Source organism: Orcinus orca, chromosome 13 (assembly GCF_937001465.1).
Source record: "Orcinus orca chromosome 13, mOrcOrc1.1, whole genome shotgun sequence".
Taxonomy (NCBI): Eukaryota; Metazoa; Chordata; class Mammalia; order Artiodactyla; family Delphinidae; genus Orcinus; species Orcinus orca.
The window spans coordinates 38,030,065-38,055,201 of NC_064571.1; the positions used below are offsets into that span (position 1 = coordinate 38,030,065).

The following is a 25,137-nucleotide window of genomic DNA, read 5'->3' on the forward strand; positions in this document are numbered from 1 at the left end:
TAAGATTCCATTTGTTTAATGTTAAGTTCTCAAACATTTTGATCATAGGACCCCCTTTACATTCTTAAGAATAATTGAGGACCCCAAAGAGCTTTTTTTATGCAAATATACTTATCAGTAAGTACCATATTAGAAATTAAAACTAAAAAAAAATTTAAAACACAAGAATACATAAACACACATTTGATTAGCCTTCAGAATGACATCACAGGTCATCTAAAAATCCCCACCATTCAATCATGAGAGACCACAAGTGAATAATACTAATCTTATTATTATTATGAAAATGGTTTTTACCTCACATATTCCCTGAAAGAGCCTCTGACTCCCAGGTGTTCCCACACCACACTTTGAGAACCTCTGACGTAGTTAGTTTATAGTATAGATGTTTTATGCTTTTCTTTTAAGAAGCTTAAGGAATTTATAGTTATGTGGAAACATACCTATGTTATGTTATGCCTTCTAAGTTTCTAGTTTTGTATGGAGAAAAATTATTGGTTAGAAATTCTCTTTTTTCTTCATGGTTGCCAAGTACAAGCTAAATGCAAAAGCAGTTCTATTCCACCAGTTTCCTTTTTGATACATGACATTCTTCTGTGTACCAAAAGTCAATGAATAATGCACTGTGACCCTCAAGAAGTTTATCATCTAACAAGGCAGAGGACTTAACACTTAATAATGTAGAGTAAGGTAAATGTTAAATAGTGAAACTAGTAATAAGCTGGGGAATAGAATGAAGGAAAACCAAAAAAGTGCTGGTACTCTTAAAACCTTGACTTTTTTCTATCATGTTGGTCATCCAAAGTCTATGAACAAGAATTGGGACTATGGCTAGACTTTTTCCTGTGACAATTCATTGCATTCTTTTTTCTCTCTTTCTTTCTTTTTGGTAAAGAAAAATAAAGAAAATTATTTAATGAGCTTCCCATATATTTATCACCTATATTTAACAGTCATTAACATTTTTCTTTTTTTGCTAAAATATTTTATAGTTAATTTGAGGCACTGTAATATTTCATCCCTAAATACTTGGGTGTATATTTCTAAAAACTAGGGAGGGATACTTTTTTATATAATCACACTACTATATCACACCTAACAAAATTACATATTGCATTTGGTTATTATGTCTCTTAACTCTTTTATAAATTTCAAACACCTCCCTCCCCATTTTTTATGTCATTTTTTTAATGTCAAGAGTGTGCCTAGACGTTTGCAACTTAGCGTTTTCTCTGCTACCTTCCTCACTGATGACTTTTCCTGTTACCCTGACATGTTACATTTTCCCTGTATTATCAAGTCTCTCTTTACCACTCCCTGCCCTACTTGCTTCCATGGGTTGCCCAGGAGTTTGGCCCTGTTTTTAATTCACACCAAAATAGCAGACAGTGTTTGATTTGGGTTAGTCTCTCAATTTTTAGCTTTTCATTTTCTTATCAGGAATTTTAATTTGGGGAAAGAAGAATAACACAGTAATAAAATATATGCTGATTATAAGAAGCTAATAAACAAGGGTACCTTTCCTTGGGTAGAGTGAAACATTAACATCTAATTGTACTACTGGCTAGACTAATGTCCAGCCACCATTCATTCATTCATTGAGTTAAATCGTGTTAGGTTAACAGTGATTCACAAGGGTGAAGAAGCCTTTGATCTTGTCCTCATATAGTAAAATATCTAGTAGGATAATTATATCAATAACTATAACAGGAGGTAGATTAAAGTATCATAAGTAGGGAATCGGTTCAGTGCTATTGGAGGTTTTAATGTTTTGAAAGAGATGGTTGTTAGCTGGGGAGGGAGATCTGGGAAAGCTTTATGGATGAGGCATGCATATAAGTTTTGATTTTAAAGATAGATACAATTAGAGCAAATGAAGTTGAGGCGAAGAGATACTCTGAGTTAACAGCATGAACAGACATGTTGGTAGGAATCCTAAGAAGGAAGTTTAGTGTTGGGTTTTGGAGTCAGGTAGACCTAAATTCAAATTCCATTGTTTGTCACACATTAGTCACTGAAGAACCTTGGGCAAATTATTAATCTCCTTAAGCCTCGGTTCCTATCTCTAAATGAGGATAATAATAAAGCCTCATAAACTTGTAGTGAAGATTTATGAGATAATATATGTGGAGCACTTTTCTTTTATCATGTATCTGACTATAGCCAGTTCCAATAAATGTTGACTGCTAATGCTTTTGCTGTTGTTATTAATAATAACAAAGGTAAGTAATTCCATTTAGCTAATGTATTAGGGTGGGTAAACCCAGGAGTGGGAGATATGTTGGAAAGATAGTGGAAAGCTTTGACTATCAGTGGAAAGCTAAGCAATTTAAGGCAAGTTTATGGAGGTATAATTTACATTCAGTAAAATTCATCCTTTCTAAGTATATAATTTGATGGATGTTAACATGTATATGTAGTAGAACTACCACAATCAAGATATAGAACAATTCCATCACTGTTGGCATTTTTGCAGTTAATCCTTTTCCCGACATCCCCAAACCATGACAACCACTGATCTGATTTTCTTCCATATAGTTTTGCCTTTTCCAGAATATCCTATAAATGGAATTATACAGAATGTAACCTTTTGTCCTAGGTTCCTTTCATTTAGCCCAACGCTTTTGAAATTCATGGATGTTATAGCAGGTGTTAATGGCTTGTTCATTGTTATTATAGAGTGATATCGATTGTATGGATGTACTACTATTTGTTTATCCATTCATCAATTGATAGATGTTTGGGTTTTCTCCAGTTTCTGGCTGTTATGAATAATGCCACTATATACATTCATGGGCACATCTTTGTGTGGACATGTGTTTTCATTTCTTTTGTGTAAATACCTTGGAATATATTGATGGTGGCATGGAAATGTAAGACTGCCAAATTATTTTCCAAAGTGACTATGCAATTTTATATTCTACTTGTGATGTACAAGAGCTCTAGGTACTCTTTATCTTCACCAGCATTTTCTATTGTCTCTCTGTTTTTTAATGTTAGTCTTCTAGTAGGTCTGTATTGAGTGATATCTCATTGTGGTTTTAATTTATATAATGACGAACATGTTGAGTATCTTTTCATGTGTTAGTTTGCCATCCATACTTTTTCTCTGGAAAAATGTTCAAATTTTTTTTGCTCATTTTAAAAATTGGGTTATCTTCTTATTGAGTTTTAAGAGTTCTTTAAGAAAAGAGTTCTTTATATATCCTAGATACAAGTCCTTTATCAAGTATTTTCTCCCAGTCTATGGCTTACCTTTTCATTTTCTTAAGTGTCTTAAAAAGAGCAATTTTTAACTTTGGTGAACTCCGGTTTATCAGTTTTTTCTTTTATTATTCATGCTTCTTGTGTCTTATCCCAATAACTTTTTGTCACCCAAGTTACAAAGATAATTTCCAGTGTTTTCTTCTAGAAGCACTATTGTTTTAGGTTTTATATATAAGTCCATGATCCATTTTTAGTTGATTTTTTTATATAGTGTGGAATAAAGAAGTACAGTATCAAGTTTAAGTGATTGAAGAAACGTGTGGTGAAGGTCAGATGGAAAGGATAGTATCTTGAGGGAAAGCAGTGATGAAGGAAGGTTTTGGGGGTGTGCTAGTTTCCTGGGGCTGCCATAACAGATTCCCACAGACTGAGTGGCTTATAACACAAAAATTTATTCTCTTGTAGTTCTGGAGGATAGAGTGTCCCTAGACCATGCTCCCTCTGAAGGCTCTAAGAATCCTTCCCTGCCCCTTTCTAGCTTCAGGTGCTTGCTATCAGTTGTTGGCATTACTTGGCTTGTAGATGCATCACTTCAATCTCTGCCTCTGTCTTCACATGGTCATCTTCCCTCTGTGTGTCTCTGTGTCTAAATTTCCCTCTCCTTTCTTTTATAAAAACACCAGTCAGTGGATTTAGGACCCACTCTAATCCACTATGACCTTATGAAGCTCTAAGTGAACATGAATTTGGAGAAGATATTATTCAACCCAGGACAGGGGGACAGTTAAGATAAGGGGATATTACCACAGTAGGATACTAAAATAAAAAAGACAATAACAAGTGTTGGTGAGGATATGGAGAAATTGGAACCCTTATAGGCTGCTGGGTGGGATTGTAAAGTGGTACAGCCACTGTGGAAAACATTTTGACATTTCCTCAAAAGGTTGAACATGGAGTTACCATATGATCCAGTAATTCCACTTCTGGGTATATACCCAAGAGAATTGATAACATTTGTCTACACAGAAATCTGTACATGAATGTTCATGGCATTATTATTCATAATAGCCAAAAAGTAGAAATAACCCAAATGTCCGTTAATTGCTGATTGGATAAACTATGGTATATTCATGCAATGGAATATCATGCAGCCATAAAAAAGATGAGGTACTGACACATGCTGCAACATGGATGAACCTTGAAAGCACGCTAAGTGAAAGAAGCCAGTCACAAAAAGCCACAGATTGTATGATTCCATTTCTAGAGAGTAGTAGTTGCCAGGGGCTGAGGGGAGGGGGGAACGGGGTGTGCCTGCTAATGGGTATGGGGTTTCTTCTTGGGGTGATGAAAATGTTTGGGAATTAGTTGTGATGGTTGTATAAGAGTTTACTAAAAAAAGTTAATTGTACACTTTAAAGGGGTGAAAGCTGTTATTAATAAAAAGGATAAGGGGATGTTTGATATAACTCTAAGCTGAAGAGAGACACACCCTTGAGTGGTCACGACTTTGCTTGGTCCAGTCACACGGTGACTTCCACATGGTTCTGCTGCAGCAGTATATTGGAACTCATCATTTTAATAAACTATATAAGATTAGTGCATCTAAAATATAATTATTTAGCCCAAATTTGTCTTATAAATGTAAATGATATATAATTTAAGCTGTGAATTCTAAAATGTGGGCTAAAAGGTGATTATCTAAATCATATCAGTATACTGTTCCAGATGTAAGAACAGTAAGTGAATTTACCTAATTTAAAGTTTTCCGTATAGATCATTGAAAAAGTCTTCTCTTTATTATTATTATTACTATTTTAAATTTATTTATTTTATTTATTATTTTTGGCTACATTGGGTCTTCATTGCTACGCTCAGGCTTTCTCTAGTTGTGGCGAGCAGGGGCTACTCTTCGTTGCGGTGCACGGGCTTCTCATTGTGGTGGCTCCTCTTATTGCCGGGCATGGGCTCTAGGCGTGCGGGCTTCAGTAGTTGTGGCTCATGGACTCTAGAGCGCAGGCTCAGTAGTTGTGGTGCACAGGCTGCTCCATGGCATGTGGGATCTTCCCGGGCCAGGGCTCGAACCTGTGTCCCCTGCATTGGCAGGCGGAGTCTTAACCAGTGTGCCACCAGGGAAGCCTGAAAAAGTCTTCTCTTAACCTTAGGGTAAATATGATTACTATATTGGCCCACCTACCAAGAAAAAGAACATTTTAATTCTACCAGTTATATTGATTTCAGATATGATCATGTTGAACACATTCTTAAAATCATGTTTAAAAAATAATCTGTTAATTTGGAGGGCCTACTTTAATGATTCATTATCGTATATTAAGCCACAATAGTAGCTAACATTTTTTGAGTACCTACTTGGTATCAAGCACTGGTTTGAGTTCTTATGAGCCATCTTTTAAAATCCTCCCAGCATGCCCTTTGAGATATAGAGAAATATCTCACCCAATATAGAGAAGTAACTCACCCCATCTCACATAGCTAAGAATTTTAAGAGTTGGGATTTGAACCCAAGCAGTCCATCTTAAGAAGGGAAGCCACCTATGTTCTTAGGCACTATATTATGCTGGTTCTCTCAAAATAGATTAAGCTTTTTAATGAAAAGTTTTTGAGATTTGCATGAGTAGCACAGATCACAGTTGAAGAGTTAGATGTGTAGGGGCAGAAAATATGTTTTAGGGAACAGTGGGGACAATATGCAATCCAGAGGACATGAATATAATTCTCATTATTTTTCCCTGCCAGTATGAAGTGAAAGCTCCCGTTCCTTCTGCCTGTTTCAGGAATATTTGTAAGCAAATGGCAAAAATGCATGAAGCTATATTTGATCTCCTTCCAGAAGAACAAACACAAGTAAGTAGTAATTCCTAAAACTATTATATATAACATAATATGCATGCAGAATTGGAGTGTTTTTATTATGTACTTTTGGCACAGTTAAGCTTAGTTCGTATTCCAGTATGATTATTGTTATTTTTTCCAGTTGTTATATTGACTTGATTTCAAAGTGCTCCTTGCCCTGACAGGCCAGAGCAATAGTAGCTTTGCTGTGTAGTCAGCCATTCTAAAAAGCAGATTTTCATTTGTTCATTGGGTCATCAGAGGTCCCAGATTCTACTGACATCATTTATTACATTATTAGTTTGAAAATCAGGATTAGCATTTATCAGTGAATAGTAGAATATGTTACTCACTGTGATTATAATCCAAATTGGATAGGGGAGGAATTAGTGATGGACTTAATAATGAGATGACATATAAAGTAACTCAATCAATATGCCTTAACATTAATATTTGTTAGATCAGCATAAGTGATGTGTAGTAGGCACAGATCAGGAAAAATAGCAAAATGGGTAGTCTTTGGCACCTCTTACTTTTGAAGTATCCACCCTCTGTCTCTACTGTCTTCCCTACACTATTACCAGAGTTCTCTTCACTTTTCGGTGACATTCCTACCTGTGACTTCCCTCGATTCCCTCGCCTAGTACTTTAAAGTTTCCAGTACTTCTTTTCTTCTGGTCTTCTTTACCCACCTTAGTTTGTTCCCTTTATACCAGGTGATCTCATTCAAGTCTAATTGTAGAATGATATGTTATAATTAGTACAAAACTAGTTGTTACATGACTAATGATCTTAGTTTTCACTGGGATTTTTGCTATTTAGACAAGTTTCTTATCAATATTTCAGTTTGTCTTGAATTGGTTGAGTGCTTGGAAATGGTATTTGGGAGCAGAGAGTAGCTTTTTCAGTGTCTCTTCCCTGCTCTTGCGCCTGCTGGTCTCCTTTCCCATGCCACCTCAGACTTCCATCCTATACTAGCTATTACCATTTTTTCATGTTTCCCTAAGTTTTCATTAATCATACCATCTTTATGATTAAATATCATCCAGCGCCTTTGGGGCTCTCTGAGGACTGAGGAGGAGGCTTGAGATGTGGAGCACCCACTAGGGTCTCTTCTTCCTTTCTCAGTCTTCCTAGCCAAGCCATCCTTTTCATTCCACATGTAAGATCCCCCACCTCTGACATTCTGACCTTCTGGATTTGCCATTTGAGTTCTAATTCTAGAACAAGGCTTAGCCAGGTCCAGGAGCTGGGTATATAGGTATTTCATGTATTTTTATCTGCATCATCATTTAAAGGGAACTCTTGTCAAGCTGGGCACAAATTATAGATTTATGTCATTATTGTCACTTGAGTACGAGTAATTCCATAAAACTTTTCCATAGATGACTTTATATATTTTTTCCCATGGGAAATATATTTCACAAAATTGTTTCCATAGATTAATTGTATATAATTTCAGGTCAGGCATTTCCCAAAGAAGTATTGCATTAAAAATCTGCATGTGAAGCAATGAAATACTTCCAAGTAATTGTGAAGGATAACGGTAGCCTTGCCTTTACCATTGTGACTTTTTTCTCTATCAAGTTCCTAGTTAATATCGATACATTGCAGAATTCTCCGTCTCTTTTTATTCTTTTCACCTGTATGGTTGATCCCATTTACACATGCCAGAGGATTTCTATTAAGGGGCAAAAGGCAGTGATAAGTCATATCACTAAAATAAGTACTACTGAAAAGAGCAAAAAGAGCTTTTATCCAACTAAGGAGACAAACTATACTGAAATAGAAATTAAATACTTTCAGAGGAGCATTTTAAAAGTATATGCCAAAGCAAAAGGTTTTTTAAATTTTTCTGCAAATAATAGTGATTACTTACTTACGTCTTCTATGTCAATAGAGCTTTAAGAAACTGAGTTTTATTTCTTTTCCAGATGTTATTTTTAAGAATTAATGCAAGTTACAAACTCCACTTGAAAAAGCAATTGTCTCACTTAAATGTGATAAATGATGGAGGACCTCAAAATGGGTATGTTTTCAATATGTTTTTACCCCGTACTCCCATATTGAACTGTTAGATTGGTTTTTATTCATTATGCTGTCCTTTTCCACTATAATCTTGCCAGGGCCCCAGACTGTAAAATCAGCAGACTTTTGCCTTTTTTTCCCTCTGTGGAGGTGATGTATATCTATATCTATATCTATATCTATCTATCTGTGTTAAAGTGTTTTATAGATGGTGAATTAGTTAACTGACCTTATATGTCCATTTTGAGGCAGTGTACATTAGTAGCACCTCCTTAAGTCACCCAGTAGTCTTCACCTATCCAGACAGAACTCAAAGTCCTACTTTGTATGACTGTGAGAAAGTCACTTAACCTTTGTGCCTTATTTATCAAATGAGAACCATAAAATCTGCCTTAATTCCTTCACAGGGTTACAAAAAATAAGTGTATACATATTTTATTGTAAGCCGTTGAACAAATTATATGTATTATTGGCGAAATAGATTTAGAATCAGAAAACGGGTTAAGTTCTGCCACTTACTAGCTCTATAACTGGGCAAATCACTTACCCTGGGTCTTAATATTCTTAGATTTTAAAATAGGGATGATAAAAAGTCCTGTCACAGAATTTTTGTTAAGAGCAATGTAGATAAAGATATGGATTTAAAGATTATACAAAGTGCAAAGCGCTGATCATGTAGGTACACCTTTATATGATTTCTGTAGTGTGTTACCTGTTCCATGGATTTTTAAGAATAGAATATTGTGTTCCCTTTTAAAGGAATTTTAGGCTTAAGTTTCAAACTTATAGGAACAAATATAAAAAACATCTTTTGGAGTCAGAAGTTGGCCCTACCCTTAAAAAGAAAAGAAGTACAGCTGGCCCTTGAGCAAGAGGGGGATGGGGTGGGGGTTGGAGGTGCCGACCCTCCAGCAGTTGACAATCTGAGTATAACTTAGGGAGCTGGCCCTCCATATACAGGGCTCCTCTGTATCAACAATTCCACATCCACAGATTCAACCAGCTGCAGATCATGTAATGCTCTAGTATTTACTGTTTTTAAAAATCTGCGTATAAGTGAACCCACGCAGTTCAAACCTGTGTTGTTGGAGAGTACAATGAATTGATTTTGCACAAAACAATTTGGAAGCTTCAAACTGCTGAATTTGTCAGCCAGGCTGAATTTAAGAGTTTTATGCAAAAATCTGATTCTCTTTTGATTATTACCTGGTTCTTTTTTTTTTTTTAAAGATTTATTTTCAGAAATTTCAAAGCCACAGAAAAGTTCAAAGACAGTATAACAAATATCAAATACCTCTCAGAAACTATTCATAAAAAGCTAATTAAAGGCCCATTACACTCATACTTTTCTACTTTTATTCACGTAACTAAATCTCGCAGGTTGGTTTTTCTCAGACCAGTAGTTCTGAAGCATCCAAGTTAATTCATCACCTATTATTTTCTGTTAATAAAGCTATTTGGGGGTTGGTACCACCTTAGAGATCTTTGTTGTCACATACTTTTAAAGACACTAATACTGTGTAAGTCAGACTATGTCTTTGAGCGATCACTTGAAAGATAGAATTCCCTGAAAATTTCTCTCTAGACTCTAGCCAAAGACATAATAAACTACCTGCTTAAAAGGAACTTTTGTTCCTGAAATGGCTCTAAAATTTTACCTTTTTTTTTTTCGAGGTGAAATTCACATAACATAAAAACCATTTTATAGTTAACCATTCAGTGGTCCTTAGTGCCTTCGCAGCCACCACCTGGGTGCAACTGCCAGCCCTGTCTAGTTCCAAACATTTTACTACCACAAGAGGAAATCCCAGACCCATTAAGCAGTTGCTCCCTATTCCTTCTTCTCCCCCGTCCTGCACTTTTTTTTAATGTGATTTTTTTCTCTATTTTAAGATATTTTTAAAATAGACATATGGAGAATATTTATATTCCTGTTACTTAGAATTGATCATTATTAACATTTGTCATTTTCACTTGTAAAAAAAAATGTTCATCATTTTTTTTAAAAATGGCATTCCAAATGGAGCTTAAGTACCCCTTGACCCCATCTCCAGTCCTTTTCTCTTTCCTCCAGCCCTTAGGCAATGTTTCTAGTAAATCTGGTCTATATCCTTTAAGTCCTTCTCATTTATTGTCTCTTTATCAAAAAAAAAAAATGTGGAGCTGTTTTATGAATTTAATTTACTTACATGGTATATTGTACATATGCTGCTTGCTTTTTTCCACTCAACATTGTTTATGTTGATATATAGAAATTGTCCATTTTTGATTGCTTTATTGCATTCTCCCACATGAATCAACCATATTTAATGTTTCCATTTCACCTGGTGATCGATTTTAGGTCATTACTTTCTTCCATTACAATCATGCCACAGTGAAGATCTTTCCTTATACATGTGTAATGGTGTGATCATTTCTTTAGGGTAGGTACATAGAAGTGGATCACATGTACATTTTCACTCTACTAGGTTTTGCCAGAATTTTCTCCAAAGTGGCTATACCAAGTTTATATGCCCACCTTTATTCCACATCTTGCCAACATTTGCTGTTAGATTTTTTAAATTGTTGCCAGTCTAATGGGATACAGTGGTATTTTGTTTTGATTTGCATTTCCTAATGTTTGTCATCTTTTCATGTATTTGTCATTCAGGTGTTCTCATCTGTGACTTTTCATATTCTTCACCCATTTTTTATCTTGGGTATTATCTTTTTCTTGCTGATTTTAGATTTTTGCATATGACCTCAAACTGATCCTTCATTGGTTATATATATTGCAAATATCTGCTTTTCTTTTACGTTCTTTTATCAAATATTTCCAACTTTGATGTAAAACATATATTTTCTATGTACTGTCTTGTATAGACTGTAAATAGTTGACTTGATATTTTAAAATGGAGATTTCTGTTAATTTCGTTTAATTTTTCATGTGGGAGTCTTGCCTTAAGACTTTGTTCTTTTTTGAGCCATTGCTGTCAGTTTCAGCATACTTACTAATTTAGACTTTTTATGGATTTTAAAGCACCTTGACCCAGATGAGTTTCAAACAAAAATATGGTCCTTACTGAATTCTGCCATGTGACAAAAGCTGAAACATTAAGTACATAAGTATGAATGTATTTATAAATTAGACTCATACATATATTAAGGGTGCTTAAAATACCTTTGCCCCCTTGTGGTCCAGCAATCCAGAACTTACATGCTCTTTAAAGTATCAAAGCTGCATTTCCTCTTCTTTTACAAACTACTAAATCAAGATCTCCTATTTGTTTCTCCATGGGCCAAATCTGTCAACGTACACGTCTAATCAGACCAGTCCCTACTTTTTGTGTGTGGAGCTTTGGTATCTGTTTATCATCTGAGCATTCTTTCCAGGAGTGTTTTTTCAAGGATAGGGATTAATGTGACAGCTAAATACTTAAAAGTATAATTCTTTTTGTCAAGTATTGTTACATTGTCAATAGCAAGTTTTGTATCCAGCAGTACTTAACACATGAGTCCCAGCCTTCATTTAACTTCTTAGGATGGCATTCAGGAAACCTTGTCTGTCTTTTCCTTGAGTTCAACAGTCATATACATGTATACTCTATTCTAGTGACAGCTGATCAAAAACAAAAAAGTTTAACTTGTTATTTTTCTCTATTTCATACTGTTCTAAGATAAATTTATTTTATTGGGCAGAATTAATTATGAAACAGTCCAACCTGCATTGGTTTATTCCTTTTCAAAACAACACTGTTGAAAGAGAGAGAACATTAAATGATCTAACTATAAGATAGTAGGAATCATGCTGAGAGAAATATATTGACATTTGGTCCAAATTTTAAATCATAGTCTAGCAGCTAGGATAGGACTCAGATTACTCTGTGAGCATTGCTACTTTATTTGAAAAGAAAACATGAGATTAAAAATAATTTTCTTTCCAATGTTTAGGTTGGTCACAGCAGATGTAGCTTTTTACACTGGAAATCTTCAAGCCTTAAAAGGCCTTAAAGATTTGGACCTAAATATGGCCGAGATCTGGGAACAGAAAAGGTGATGACATACTGGAAAACTAGGTAGTTCATTTTACCATGGGATGTGTATGTTTGTGATGAAAATATGGATGCCTGTGATTCAAGAACTGAACCTGGAACCCAAAGTGAACTGGGGTTGGGGAAGGGGAAAGGGAAAGTATCAGTGTTGGGAAACTGGGATTCACTGGGATCTACAAGGAATGCCATTTGTGTGCTTCCTTCAGTGAGGAGTAACTGATCAGGTGTCTATAATATTTTTCATTCTCTCTGGCAACAGACTCAGGTTTCTTTGGACCAAATCCAAAAGAACACATAGCTGTAACACAGCTGTAGCTGACTAGAATGCTCTGTATACTTTATATTAAAAAATGCTTTGCATTTCTTCCAGTGCAATGAAATTCATATGGTGTCCCACCTTATTTAATGATGGTACAATTTAAAATATTAAAATCTTACTCAACCTCTGTAGAAAGTTTTCTCTATGAAAGTAAAGCTGTTTGAAAAATTATTTTTTTACAGATCTTTCTATAAAAATAAACATCTTTTGATTGCTTGGATTTAGGAATTCAGTTTTTGTTTTAGTGACCAATGTCAAGTTTCAGGCTTTGTGTGTCACATATTTAATCTATCATCATCACCACTGTATGTCAACTGCGTAAAGCCTTCCAGAATAGTCTAAATACTTGAAAGACTGATAAGTAATAATTAAAGAGTAAGATTTTGGTGTTCATTTATGCAACTACTAATTTAAATACTTTTCAGATGTGGTGTATGAAAGCCTGCAGTTTAACAGCTGTATTTTTATAAAAGTATCTATGCAGGGTTGGGGTGTTTTTCCTTTTTATTTCTAGCAGAGGTAAGAATACATTTTCTTATATTCTGCCTACTTATCTAAATGTTAAAATGAGATCTCCTCATAACATTGAAGTATGTCCCCTGCCTTGGGTTCTTATTTGTAAGTAACTTTCAATGTGTGTATGAACAAAGACCAGGGAGAAACAGAACTGTTAAAATATAGGCTGCTGTGTTGCGGCCAGAAATATAAGGTGATGAGTAAGTTATTTAAAAAGACTTTTATAACACCTACCTTCAAAATTAGAATCAGCAGCACTCTATAAATGAAAGTGCCTGTGCCTCACTTCACACCAGGAATCTTGCCTAACCCTGTCAGAGTGCCTAACCTTGTGGTGATTATGTACAATGAAATAGTCTTATTTTGTGCTCTTTGTTTTCCTAAGAGGAATTCTTTCCTTTATCATTATTACAGAGGTATGTCATTGGTTCTTAAACTGTCTGTCTAAAATAAAGCTGTAAAGAATTACCAGACTTTAAAAGACAACTTTTTTTTTTTATAGTAACAGTAAACTTATTAAACAGGCAGCTTACTCAAAAACACGTATGGAAGAATTGGAAAATGTAATTAATTGATTCTTAGAGAAAAGCTGAAATTCAAACTACCAGCAGACCTGATTTGGGTTATTCAAGAACATTTTTCAGTAACAACAAGCAAGCTTCAACAAGTGAAGCTTCAAGGAAAGGTAACTTTTTATAACGTTATACCCCACCCCGCTATACTAGAGAACAAGGATGTGAAAGAAATGCCCTACCTCTACCCACCCCACCCCCTTCAGCTGGGAAAAGAAACACCACTTTGTTTCAATAAATGGAGAGTCTATGGAGAGCATGGCAGGCATCCCAGCTTTAGAACTGGATGAAAGATATTAAATACCTTCAAGTTTAATTCCTGTGGAAATAATGATGTGGTTAAGATTCTCAGAAATGCAAAAACTGGATTTGTTAGGTAACTGGCTAGTGAGTACTTCAGTGTTCCAAGAGCGAGTCTTCCAACTGACAGAGTAACTGTTTAGCAAGAGTAAACCATTTTTCTTCACCATTTCATAAAGTTAGCATTGAAAAGTATAAGTGTATACATGATTGCTTCACAGCTTTATTTTTAAAACCACAAACAGTTCAAAGTGACCATCACTGAGGCCTCTGTTAAAAGATTTTCCAGCAGAGCTACCCCAGTTTTAAGATTAAACAATATTGCACTTTAAGATGAATTTAACTTTCAGGATCTTCTTCAAAAAGAAAAGTACTGCTTCCACCTGTGCTTTTCACAGACTAAAAGCATACCGCAGAAAACTCAACTTAAAAATTAACACTGCATGATACAGTAACATAGTAAAGTACCTGCCTATTTTATAATCCTCGAGAACATTTCATTGTAAGAAACTGTTTAACCCATAATTAGTATAAAGTGCACAATATTTTTCATTCAGTGGTCCAAGATACGAAGGTTCCCAGATACAATCTTGTTCTCTAATACTGCTCCAGGTGGGATGTCAATTCGGTCACCATGATTTGCGATGATGATAACCGTTCCCTAAGTGACAGGAAAAACAAAAAACAAGAGTATACTTGCAAGTGCAGCTGAAAATGCAATTGATTTTCCTACAATTATCAAGTTTATGTAGAACTTCACCTACAATGGAGTAAGTGTATTTATAAACAATATTACACATGAAAAACAAATAACACATTAAGGAAAACTGTAATGTGTCCTGTCACAATACTGGCGGTAGCTGTGGTACCATCTCTGATAAGGAGGCAAGGAATCTAGCAGTGGGAAGCAGGCCAGCGCCACAGAATAGCGGGCCCTTTCCAAGAACTACTTGCAAGGCCACCAGCATTATCTACCTTCGTAAACTGAAAGGTGCTTGGTTTATATTTACATACAGGTGTGGGTTTTTTTGTTTTTTGGTTTTTTTTGAAAACAGTTCAATGATTTATATTTCATGTCTTAAGTAAAACTGTTTAGATGAAGCAGTATCAGCAATAATTATATATATGTTGTTTTGTTTTTTTCCCAAGATCTGTAAGTAGCTTTAATAGGAAGAACACCTGAAATCTAGGTATGGAAGTTTTAAAAAATATTTGATTAGGAAAAAACTGTTGAATCTTTGGTTCTGAGCTTTAATACTCATACCCATAGTCCTTCCTATTTCTTATGCTAGGCTGGAATGATACTCATCAAAATATCCAAGCACTACAGTAATGTGAATGAACATCATACTGATAACAACAGATTAACAAGAATAGATTATAATCAGTATAAATGAAGCTGTCATTTTTTTCTACTTTCATTCAGATTCAAATAGTCATCTTTTAGTTAACTAATGCTAATTTATCAGTGATTCTATTTTAAATATTGTCATATTTCAATAAAATAGTACCAATTCAATTATTTAATAGTGTTTGCTTTCCATTTGAATGCTATACTCCACAAAATGCCTATACACAATTATATTTTAACTATGTTGTATATTTATGGAAAACAGTATTAATACTAAATATTGTAGTAAGCTATTTCATTTTTAAAATGCATATCTTATAAACAATCTGGTACAACCTAGGAAGTATTCCTTAAAGGTAAATTTAGGACTAGAAAATGAAACCTGTCTTGTAAAGCTATAAGAACTGTAATTTTCATCGTAACCACACACCTTTAATGAAACATTCTTGCCAAATGTTACATCTCCTGAAACTGTGAGGTGATCCAATTCAAGCATATCTGGTATACTTTCAAATCTCCTTAGATAATCCTGAACCTGAAGGAAAAATGTAAACATAAAAACTGTTTCAAAAATGGGTTAACAGAAAAACAGGGATTAAATTAACAAGATAGTTTGCTTGAACTGTAAAACATTCTATTTATGTCCAAGCTCAGGCCTTCTACGGGAGGAACCCTGTTTATTAAGCACTCACTGTGCGTGCAGTGAGAATTTACATATCCTGTGCAGGAGAGACCAGGAGATATGAACATTGTCCCTACAATCAAGCAATTTACACTACAGCTGAGTAGATCAGACATTTAAAATAACAGTAATTAAATAAAAAGATAAACAACCAACACGCTAAGAGCCAGATGAGTGGTTCACATAATCTGGAGTTAGTTGGAAAAAAGAGATCATCATGGTTCGAAGCAAGCTAGACTGGAGCTGGGTTTTATGGGATGGGTAGGATTGAGAAGAAGGAATATAGTTCAGGAAGAGCAACAGCACAAATTATCATTATAAATGATCACTATCTTTGCCTCTTATTTCCTTAGATTTACCGGCACTAGAAATAGTCCTCTATGGCCTTGTTTCCTATTTTGCTGAGAAAAACAGAAGCAACAGGAAAACTTCCACTGGCTTCTACCACCACCACCCACTTGCCCTCTAGCCCATTACCGTGTCCCTCCTAGTACTGGGGTTGGACCATTTCTATTCCAACTTAAGGCTAACTCTTCTTATGGCTACTGCCCGAGGATACTGTCCAGCAATTCCTTCTCCCTCTTCAATGTTCCTTCCCTCTTGATTGTATCAACTCCCATCAATGTATAAGACATGCTATAAATTCTCTCAACTTAAAAAAAACCCTGTAAAATCTTACATCCCTTTCTACCTATAGCTCCATTTTTGTTTTTCTTTAAAGCAAAACTCTTGAATAAGTTTTCTACACTCATATCTCCAATTTCTCTTCTATTCTCTTTTAAATCCATTCCAGTCAGGCTCCAAAACCTCTCAACTGTTATATCTAATGGTAAGTTCTCATTCATCTTACTTGAATCGGCAGCAGCACTTGACTGCAAATGATTAGCCCCTCTTTTCTTGAAACATTTTCTTCATTTGGCTTTCAGGCCACACACATTCATGATTTTCTGCCCAGTTCTTCATCTGCAACTCCTCAGTCATCTTTGCTGCTTCCTCCACCTCATCCCCACCCTCTAAGCCTTCCAGTCCCGCAAGGCTCAGTCCTTGGACTCCCCACCCCCCTTTCACTCCCTAGGTGATCCTTATCTCATGGCTTTAATTACCAGCTATAAAGTGACAACCCTCAAATTTACCTCTTTTCTAGAGCTCTCCTCCACACTCATACATTCAGCTTCTCCATTTGAAGGTCCAAGTACAGTATCTCCAAAATTTAACTCCCCATTCTGCTCCCCCTAAACCTACTCTACCCAAGCCTTCCTGTGTCTCAGTAAATGGCAATTCCATGTTGCCAGTTGCACAGGCCAAAAACCTCAGAGCCATCCTTACCGTTCTCTCTCTCTCACCCTCCTACCTAGTCCAACAGCAAGTTGTAGGTACAACTTTCAAAATATAATGTCAACATTTTTTCACTATTTCCCCTGCAAAAACCCCTGGTCCAAGCCAGGATTCCAGCAACAGCCTATTCCCTCGTTTCCCTGATTCTACCCTTGCCCACCAGATTGGTCAACTTGACCCCTCAGCTCATACTCTCCAATGGCTTCTCATCCCCCAGAAAAAAAAAAAAAAAAGCCACACTCCCAATATTCAATTACAAGGTTCTACACAATCTGGCCTGTCATCTCTCTGACCAACTATCTCCCACCCCCATCCCTCACTTGCTCACTGTGCTCTAGTGTCCGTAAGACATGTTCTTCCTCAGAGCAAGTAGCCATTGCCCACTCAGCCCCTGTTCTCAAATTGAGGCAGCTAAAGTTCTTATCTCCTGCAGGGTATGGAAGAGGCTAGAAAGAGTAGGAAGGGAAGATGAGGTTAGGTGGAAAATGATTAGGAATCTTACCTCAGGATGTGGGCAGATGGTGAGTCCTTGTAGCACCAGGATTTTCCCAGCCCAACCCGGCAGATGAGGGAGGCACGAAAGACCAGGGAGACTTCTAAAATGCCTGATGCTATCTTGGAAATTCTAGCCCAGCCACAAGACCCAGAATGATAGCCCCAAACATATAAGGGCAAGTACACACATCCACACCAGGTGACACTAAACCACAACCAGGACTAGAATAGACTTGCATAGCAGGACTCTATAGGCCAGCCACAAAAGCTCACCCTGTCACTTCATTAACCTCACAGCATTTTATGTGATTAAATTTTTTGGAGTCCACTTATCATGTTAGGGTCGGTTTTACTATACTTGCTATTCCTCCTGCCTAGAATGCTTTTTGCCCCAGATACCTGCATGGTGTACTCAATTTCTCAGTGAGGCCCTCTGGCCACCCAATGTAAAATGACACCACCACTGCCACACCCACACATTCCCTACTCCTGCTTTATTTAGCATTTTCCATCATTCAACGTACTATACATTTGTCTTACTTGCTTATTATCATCCTTCCCCACTAGAATATCCAGGAAGGCAAAGATTTTAGTCTGTTTCATTTACTGCTAAATACCTGGCACCTAGAACACTGCCTTACACATGGTAGAGGCTCAATACATTTTGTGAAACTAGAATTAACATTCTCTCACTGATGAAAACAGTAATGGTCTTAAACGAGACATAAGATAAAATGTCTTAAAATGTAAACATTCTTTTCTACTCTATAGCAGTTGGTTAAAAAATGAGTTACATTTTCACCTTCTATGATTGATTCCCTTTAAAAGACAATAGAGATGGAGGAATATGATAGATCAGCAGCAAAGACTGTAATTAGATTCCAATTCACACGTGTATCGTATCTTTATAATTACACATTTAAGAAATACAAATCTACACGTATATCATCTTTATAATTACGTACCTTTGTAAAAGAACTGCCTAATTTAACCAAGGGCACTGTAGGAAATTCCCGCTTTTCACTCATTGTCAGAGATCCTGCATTAAGACTGTAGAGGTTTGACATCACAAGCAAGAGATCTGATGTGGTTTTGACAGGCAGAAAACGGCTCCTAGGAACATTAATACCTAGAGAGTTCTCAAAACTTTTAATGGCAGCCCCTACTGCAGTTTCCAACTGAATGACATTCAGGCCTCCATCCAAAGTCTGTAAGAAAGGGAGCAGGAGAGAGAAACAGAGATTTCAGCAACTTAGTTCCACATGGGCTAGTTAATACTTGGGGAGTGGTTTCAGAGATCCATTGAAGAAAACAGAATTTTGAGAACTGACATTTCTCAAGCCCCTACCATACGCCAGATGCTTATATATATGTGATCTTTTTCAGCTTCATAATTCTTCTCAGTAACATTTCTATTTTATGAGAAAGAACCGAAGGTTCAGAAAACCCACACAGATGCCTGTGACCGAAAGGCCTATCAGTACCAGAGCAACAGGACTGAGGTGGGCCCTTTACTTTTGGGCCCAGTGCTCTTGCCACTGCCACAGCCCAGGGTCAAGTAAGGGCACCATGGCTTGTCTGGCACACTAAAGGGATGGGTGTCGACTCTGAAAGACAGGGCCAGGAACTGAAGAAACTAACTAGGCGAAAAGCAGTGACCCATGGAATAGATGGGCCAGAGGGAGTGGGCAGTGGGTCTGTGTGTAGCATGCTGTGATCAGAACCAGGGAGTCTGATAGCCTGCAACTTTGGCTTACCTTTGGATTTACAATGATTTCCATGTCAATAGCATTCTGCTCCTGCAGTCTTTTAACTGCTGCAAGAGAGATCCATAGGTTGTTTGTATTAAATATTTTGAATTTTGATACAGATTTGAACTCATCAACATGTGCTTTTGGCACTTGAGCAATTTCCACCAGTCTCAATTTGCCTTCATACTGAGTGAGTGTCCCACCCTAGAAAGGCAGAGAAGAGTGAGTGCCTCCACATCTCTCCCAGTTACAGCCATACTACATTGTTTACAGTCTACGAACGATATAGAAAAGACACTCGTGACAAAATGCTCCAGAAATAAAAAGCATTGGCAGTGATTTGATCTGTGATACAAAGCAACACATGTATTAAAGTAGAACCAAAGAAAATAATTCAGGTTGTCTGTCATCTTATACTGTATACACGCCCTCTTGTCCACAATAAAAGCCCTGGGAGTACATCAGAGTCTTCCTCACTTTCCAAAGATCTCCTACAAGAACAGACATTCCTCTTATTCTCAAACCACGGACCATTACCAAACAACCGATCCTACCACCTCACAACCCTGCTCTGACTACCTCTAAGATAAGGGGAGTAAAGTCAAGACAGGCACAAGTGGAGGGGAAGGTACCTCTGAGTGGCCTTAGCCTAGAGGCCATGGCAGTGTGGGAAGAGGGAAGGGACGTCTACTCGTGTGAAGGGGTCATTTGCAAGAGGCATAGAACCCAGCCCCGGGACCAACCATATTAGTATTCACACATTGCCCACTTTTCTTACTCCCTGAGGGTGAGGAGAAAACCTTGTGTACCATTCCATCAAAGGCCAAGTGTCATCACCACTAAACATGCAAAGTGAAAAAAACAAATTTTTGCTTTGTATCAAACTGCTTTCTTTTTTTACAACAACAGATATTACAGTGATAAAAAATATATACAGAGAGAAATACATATTATAGAAATAGTAAATTTTCATTAAAGGAATAATTAAATAAAAAACACTTAAGCACCAAACTAGAAGAATATTAATGGTTTGAACAAAGTTACTGAAAGTGTTTTCACATATGTTTCAGATTACCCTATAAATATATGTGGAATTGTTTTCAGTTAAAATTGCCCATACAGATTATTCAAAAAGTAAAGATGATTTTACTACTATTAAACCTGGATTTATATACACACTTATATCAGGTGGAACTTAGGGTACTCTAGAGTACTATCCCACTTTGGCTTACAATGATGTTATCAAGTTTCTAAACACAGAAACTTTCCAATAAAAAGTTTGAACTATGAAATGTGAAGATGTGAATCCCCAAACTGCTTCCTCTCAGTATTTACCTTTACATCTGCACGTGTTTTATTTGTGACTTCCATGACAAATTCACAAGGTTTTCCATTGGGTGGGTTCATTAGATGATTAAGAATATAAAGATCCACGGTGGCACCCAGATTATCTATGTTGGACACAAAAATATACTCTTTGCCTTCTCCTATAAAGGTATCGAGCAAACCAGAGTTGTAGAAACTGGCGTAAATATCTCCATGACCCGGAGGGTACCAGGCTTCTGTATTTTCCCCTGAGAACGATACATTCTTTGCTACAGGTAGTAAAGATTCTTTATTAATCCTCGGGTACCTTAAAAAGAAAAAGTTCTTTTTCAGTATCAACTCTTTAGAGCATTCCAGACCTTCAAGTAAAATAATGCATTTAAAGTTAAATAAAACTTCCCTCCCTTTCAGTCTATCAGTAGTAATTTAATCATAAGTGAATCCATTTAAGAAAATCTCTCATTATCTGTGTTGACCCAAAAAATCAGCTTCCTAGATAGTAATATTTGCTGCAAAAAGAAAAGTATTCCATGGTCATGCAGATGGGAGGACACCCCATATTTTTAAGACATTAATATGTTTTATGACTTCTTAAGAGAGGAGAGACATATTAAGTAAATTTTCTCAAACTTATTTGGTGGTGGGATTGTTCTTTTCCCTGAAAACCTATTTGGGAAATGGTGTCCATTCTTACCAACAGATATATTCAGAAAATCAATAGCAGGTTAGTACTTTCGCAGAAAATCAACAGCAGGTTAGTACTCAGGGATGTCTGCTTCCTACCACTGGCGAGAACCAGAATCTGAGGCAGATTCTCTTTTAAGAAGTCCAAGTTACATAACCAGAGTGATTGCAACTATCACATATCTATTAACAAATGTTCAGCCTTTAAAGGCATTAAACACTTGCAGTCTTTGGCACTTGTACATCTTGAGGCTGCTCTGTTTAAACAAAACAAAGAAGTCCTTCTTTCCCAGGAATAACATCCCCCAGAGTTAATTCTTTTACTCCTTGTACCTGCTTTGATTAAAAGTGTAGATTTTCACACGACAGTGATTATACTTCTGTAGTATTTTTTTTGTATCTTCATCCGTGTTAAAAGAGTTCATTAGAACAAGAGGAACATCTGTATTGTAGGTTTTGTTCAAATGCTAGGGAAGAAAACGACAATCAGACTACCCAGACTTACTTTTCTTTTGCTTCAAAGTGTAAAATTAACTCTCCATGGTTAATCACAAGATGTCCAAAACATCATCTATAAGTAGTAAAATATATAGATTTGCAATAAAATGTAACTATTTAGCATAAGACATTTTGCTAATCAATTCACCATGTACTTGCTCATTAAGTCACAACCCTATGAGATAGAAACTACTGTCTGCATTTTATGGATGGCTAAACTGAGGCCCAGAGAGGTGGCAGGTCGGTGGCAGAACAAGGACACCGCCCCCCTCACCCCCGCAGTCTGACTCTGCGGCTGTGTGCCCAGCCACAATGCCCTATGGCCTTGCTGGATGGGCAAACACAGACTAAGCATTTACTCTGTGTCCAAAGCACTGTGGAGATGAAAATACAAATGTTACAAAGACACGTCTCCCTATTCTCAGGATTCATGTTAAGAACTGTAATTTCACCCCAACTGAAATCTTTTCCATCTCTAGAAAGAGCTAAGAGGCAACAGAGTGAGAAGAAAATAGGATATTAGAAGTCAGACTGTCCTATGTTCAGAGTTTGATTCTGCACTTACTAACTAGCTAGGGAAACTTGGGCAAGTAAATCAACCTCTCTGTGTCTTGGTTTCCTCACCTGTAAAATGGGGATGATAATAGTGCTTATCTCACAGAGTTGTGGAGAGGAACAAATGAGTCAATTCATGTAAAGAGCTCAGAATAACACTTGGTGTACAGTAAGTGCTGGATAAACGTTAGCCACTGCTACTGCTATTATTATTGTGGTTGATGGCACCGTATGAGACACTAGGGATAAAGAGATGAAAAAGATAGGGCCACTGCCCCTGAAGAGCTTATGGTCTATGATTAATGACTTTATGGACTATGATCAAGAGAGACGCCAACAACAGTTCTTAGCATCCACGGTGCCCAACCAGATACATGAAATTTTCCCCAGCCTCCCAAAAGAGGTTAATAAAGCCAGATCATCCCAGCTGTGATGAAGGCTACCAGAAGACAGACAGCGGGGAGAGAGGTGGGGAAATGAAAGGAGAATCCGAAGAGATCCAGAGATTTCAGCGCCACAAATGCTATTTAAAGATCAAAAGCTTTTACATCACCCTAAGGCTTTGCTCTTAGAACACCAAACCTTTTCTATACACTAATAAAGAGACTAAAGGTAGCAAGCTCCTTGACTAGTTCAAATCCACATCTGTTATTTTATAAGGTAACATTTACAATACCCTAAAAACTAAAAATGATTTTGTTAGCTCGTGAGAAAGGCTAACAGCTACTACTCACTTCGATTTGCTGAACAGTCAGATCCAGAAAGGTATTCTCATTCCTCACACCAATCAGACTCTTCGGGCCTTTGCAGCCCATGCTGGTTCCCAAACCACCATTGAGTTTCACCACCACCAGCTTGTTCAGCACAGAAGATATGTTATCAGGTAAGCCCCTGGCCTTTATCTTCTCATAGGGTTGAATCTGAAATTTAAAAAAAAAAATTATAGAATAATTCAAACAGCTTTATAAAAGGTTAAACCAAATCAATACCAAGGTTATTTCCATGCTTCCTTAAAGAGGTCTGCTTTCTCTGTAGAAAGTTTCAACTACATTTCCTTTAATGTCCAGGGCCCTTCTGGTTCAAAATCAAGTTCTCATTGGCAACTTCCCTTGCACAGAGAAGTAGTTCAGCAGTTCATTTACAGTACAATGGAGTACAAGAGGGGGAAAAGTTACAGTCTACAAATATTTGTCTGGCTGGTGAGAACACCCAAGTCTCGTGGACTACCTTCAAAAACTCAGAATTCTCAATTTGCATCAACATAGCAAATAGGGTGCACAAAACTCATCAAATCTGTGACTATTTCTGGTACACTATGAATCTACTTCAGTTCTGGAGAAGTATATATACGATCACACAGTTCTTGGTAATATATTCATGCTATTCCTGGAGACAGTGCCAAATACTCAAAACAAGCTAACAGTACCTGCTCTATTATGGTTCACAAGGGTGTGATTATTGCAATCTGAAAGTCTTTTTTTTTTTTATTTTTTTAACAAAAGCAAGTTTGCCTGAAAGAAAATGAGTTGTGTAAACAGTAGAACAAGTTCGAAATGAGCATAGAACCTTCACCTTCGATTCATCCCTCACAGGGAAGGAACAATGACACAGTGGAAGCTCAAATTCTTCTGTTTAAAGAAGAGGCACAAGCAAGTCTAAACATCTTATAACAAGAATGAAAGTTTTTAAAAAGATCACAGTATATTTTCTATCCATTTACAGAAGAACATTTGTTGTTATTTTTCTTTAATGAAATAAGTCATCAAATGTACTCTTTGGTTACATGATGGTGGAGGATAGATAACACTTGGGGGGACTGAAAAAATAAAACCCTATCATACACTTTGCTGTTTTCATGTTCTACTACATGTAGGTGTGTGTGATGGTGTGTGTGTATGTGTGTGTGTATGATGAATAAAGTCTATGATTGGAAAAGGAGTTGATGGGCTCACATTTCAGTGATTAGGCTGTGAAGGCAAAAATCCCTTTATACTTGGTCAAAAATACATACATGTCAAATGTGGATTCCTGGCCATACACTTCAAGTATCTATTATTGAGAATTTCTTAGGCACATTATATCTACTCAAAAGAGTCATTAGCGGGTTTCCCTGGTGGCGCAGTGGTTGGGAGTCCGCCTGCTGATGCAGGGAACACGGGTTCGTGCCCCGGTCCGGGACGATCCCACATACCGCGGAGCGGCTGGGCCCGTGAGCCATGGCCGCTGAGCCTGCACGTCTGGAGCCTGTGCTCAGCAACGGGAGAGGCCACAACAGTGAGAGGCCCGCGTACCGCAAAAAAAAAAGAAAAGAGTTATTAGCAAATGGGACCAAGCCAATTATTTTCCAATTATCTTTTAAAAGCCAAGAATTTCCATTTCCATTTAGCAGTTTTTTTGTTTTTTTAATTGGCTGTGTTGGGTCTTCGTTGCTGCGCGTGGGCTTTCTCTAGTTGCGGCGAGCGGGGGCTACTCTTCGTTGCAGTGCACGAGCTTCTCATCGCAGTGGCTTCTCTTGTTGTGAAGCATGGGCTTTAGGCACACAGGCTTCAGTAGTTGCAGCACGTGGGCTCAGTAGTTGCAGTGCACGGGGCTCAGTAGCTGTGGCTCAAGGACTCTAGAGCATAGGCTCAGTAGTTG

The 25,137-nt window shown here is 37.0% G+C and overlaps 2 protein-coding genes across 12 annotated transcripts in view; one reads left to right on the top strand and one right to left on the bottom strand.

Annotated features, from left to right (window-relative positions):
• VPS54 (VPS54 subunit of GARP complex) overlaps positions 1–24,976 on the top strand; it is a 105,963-nt gene extending 80,987 nt beyond the window's left edge. For 4 of the 7 annotated variants that reach the window (XM_033407214.2, XM_033407213.2, XM_033407216.2 and 1 more), the window contains exons 21-24: positions 5,962–6,069; positions 7,992–8,086; positions 12,016–12,117; positions 13,454–15,345. In XM_033407214.2, the coding sequence (XP_033263105.1) occupies positions 5,962–6,069; positions 7,992–8,086; positions 12,016–12,117; positions 13,454–13,526 (378 nt within the window). In that variant the 3' untranslated portion in view covers positions 13,527–15,345. Of the gene's footprint in view, positions 1–5,961; positions 6,070–7,991; positions 8,087–12,015; positions 13,425–13,453; positions 15,346–23,567 lie in introns of those variants that run through there. The other 3 variants (XM_004280632.4, XM_004280633.4, XR_004477361.2) reach the window with 2 other exon arrangements.
• The window catches only part of UGP2 (UDP-glucose pyrophosphorylase 2), a 55,439-nt gene continuing 44,328 nt past the window's right edge, over positions 14,027–25,137 (bottom strand). For all 5 annotated transcript variants that reach the window (XM_033407219.2, XM_049696412.1, XM_033407220.2 and 2 more), the window contains exons 4-10: positions 23,235–23,420; positions 21,781–21,914; positions 20,773–21,070; positions 19,444–19,641; positions 18,652–18,894; positions 15,605–15,709; positions 14,027–14,484 (exon numbers count right to left, since the gene is read on the bottom strand). In XM_033407219.2, the coding sequence (XP_033263110.2) occupies positions 14,377–14,484; positions 15,605–15,709; positions 18,652–18,894; positions 19,444–19,641; positions 20,773–21,070; positions 21,781–21,914; positions 23,235–23,420 (1,272 nt within the window). In that variant the 3' untranslated portion in view covers positions 14,027–14,376. The remainder of the gene's footprint in view (positions 14,485–15,604; positions 15,710–18,651; positions 18,895–19,443; positions 19,642–20,772; positions 21,071–21,780; positions 21,915–23,234; positions 23,421–25,137) is intronic.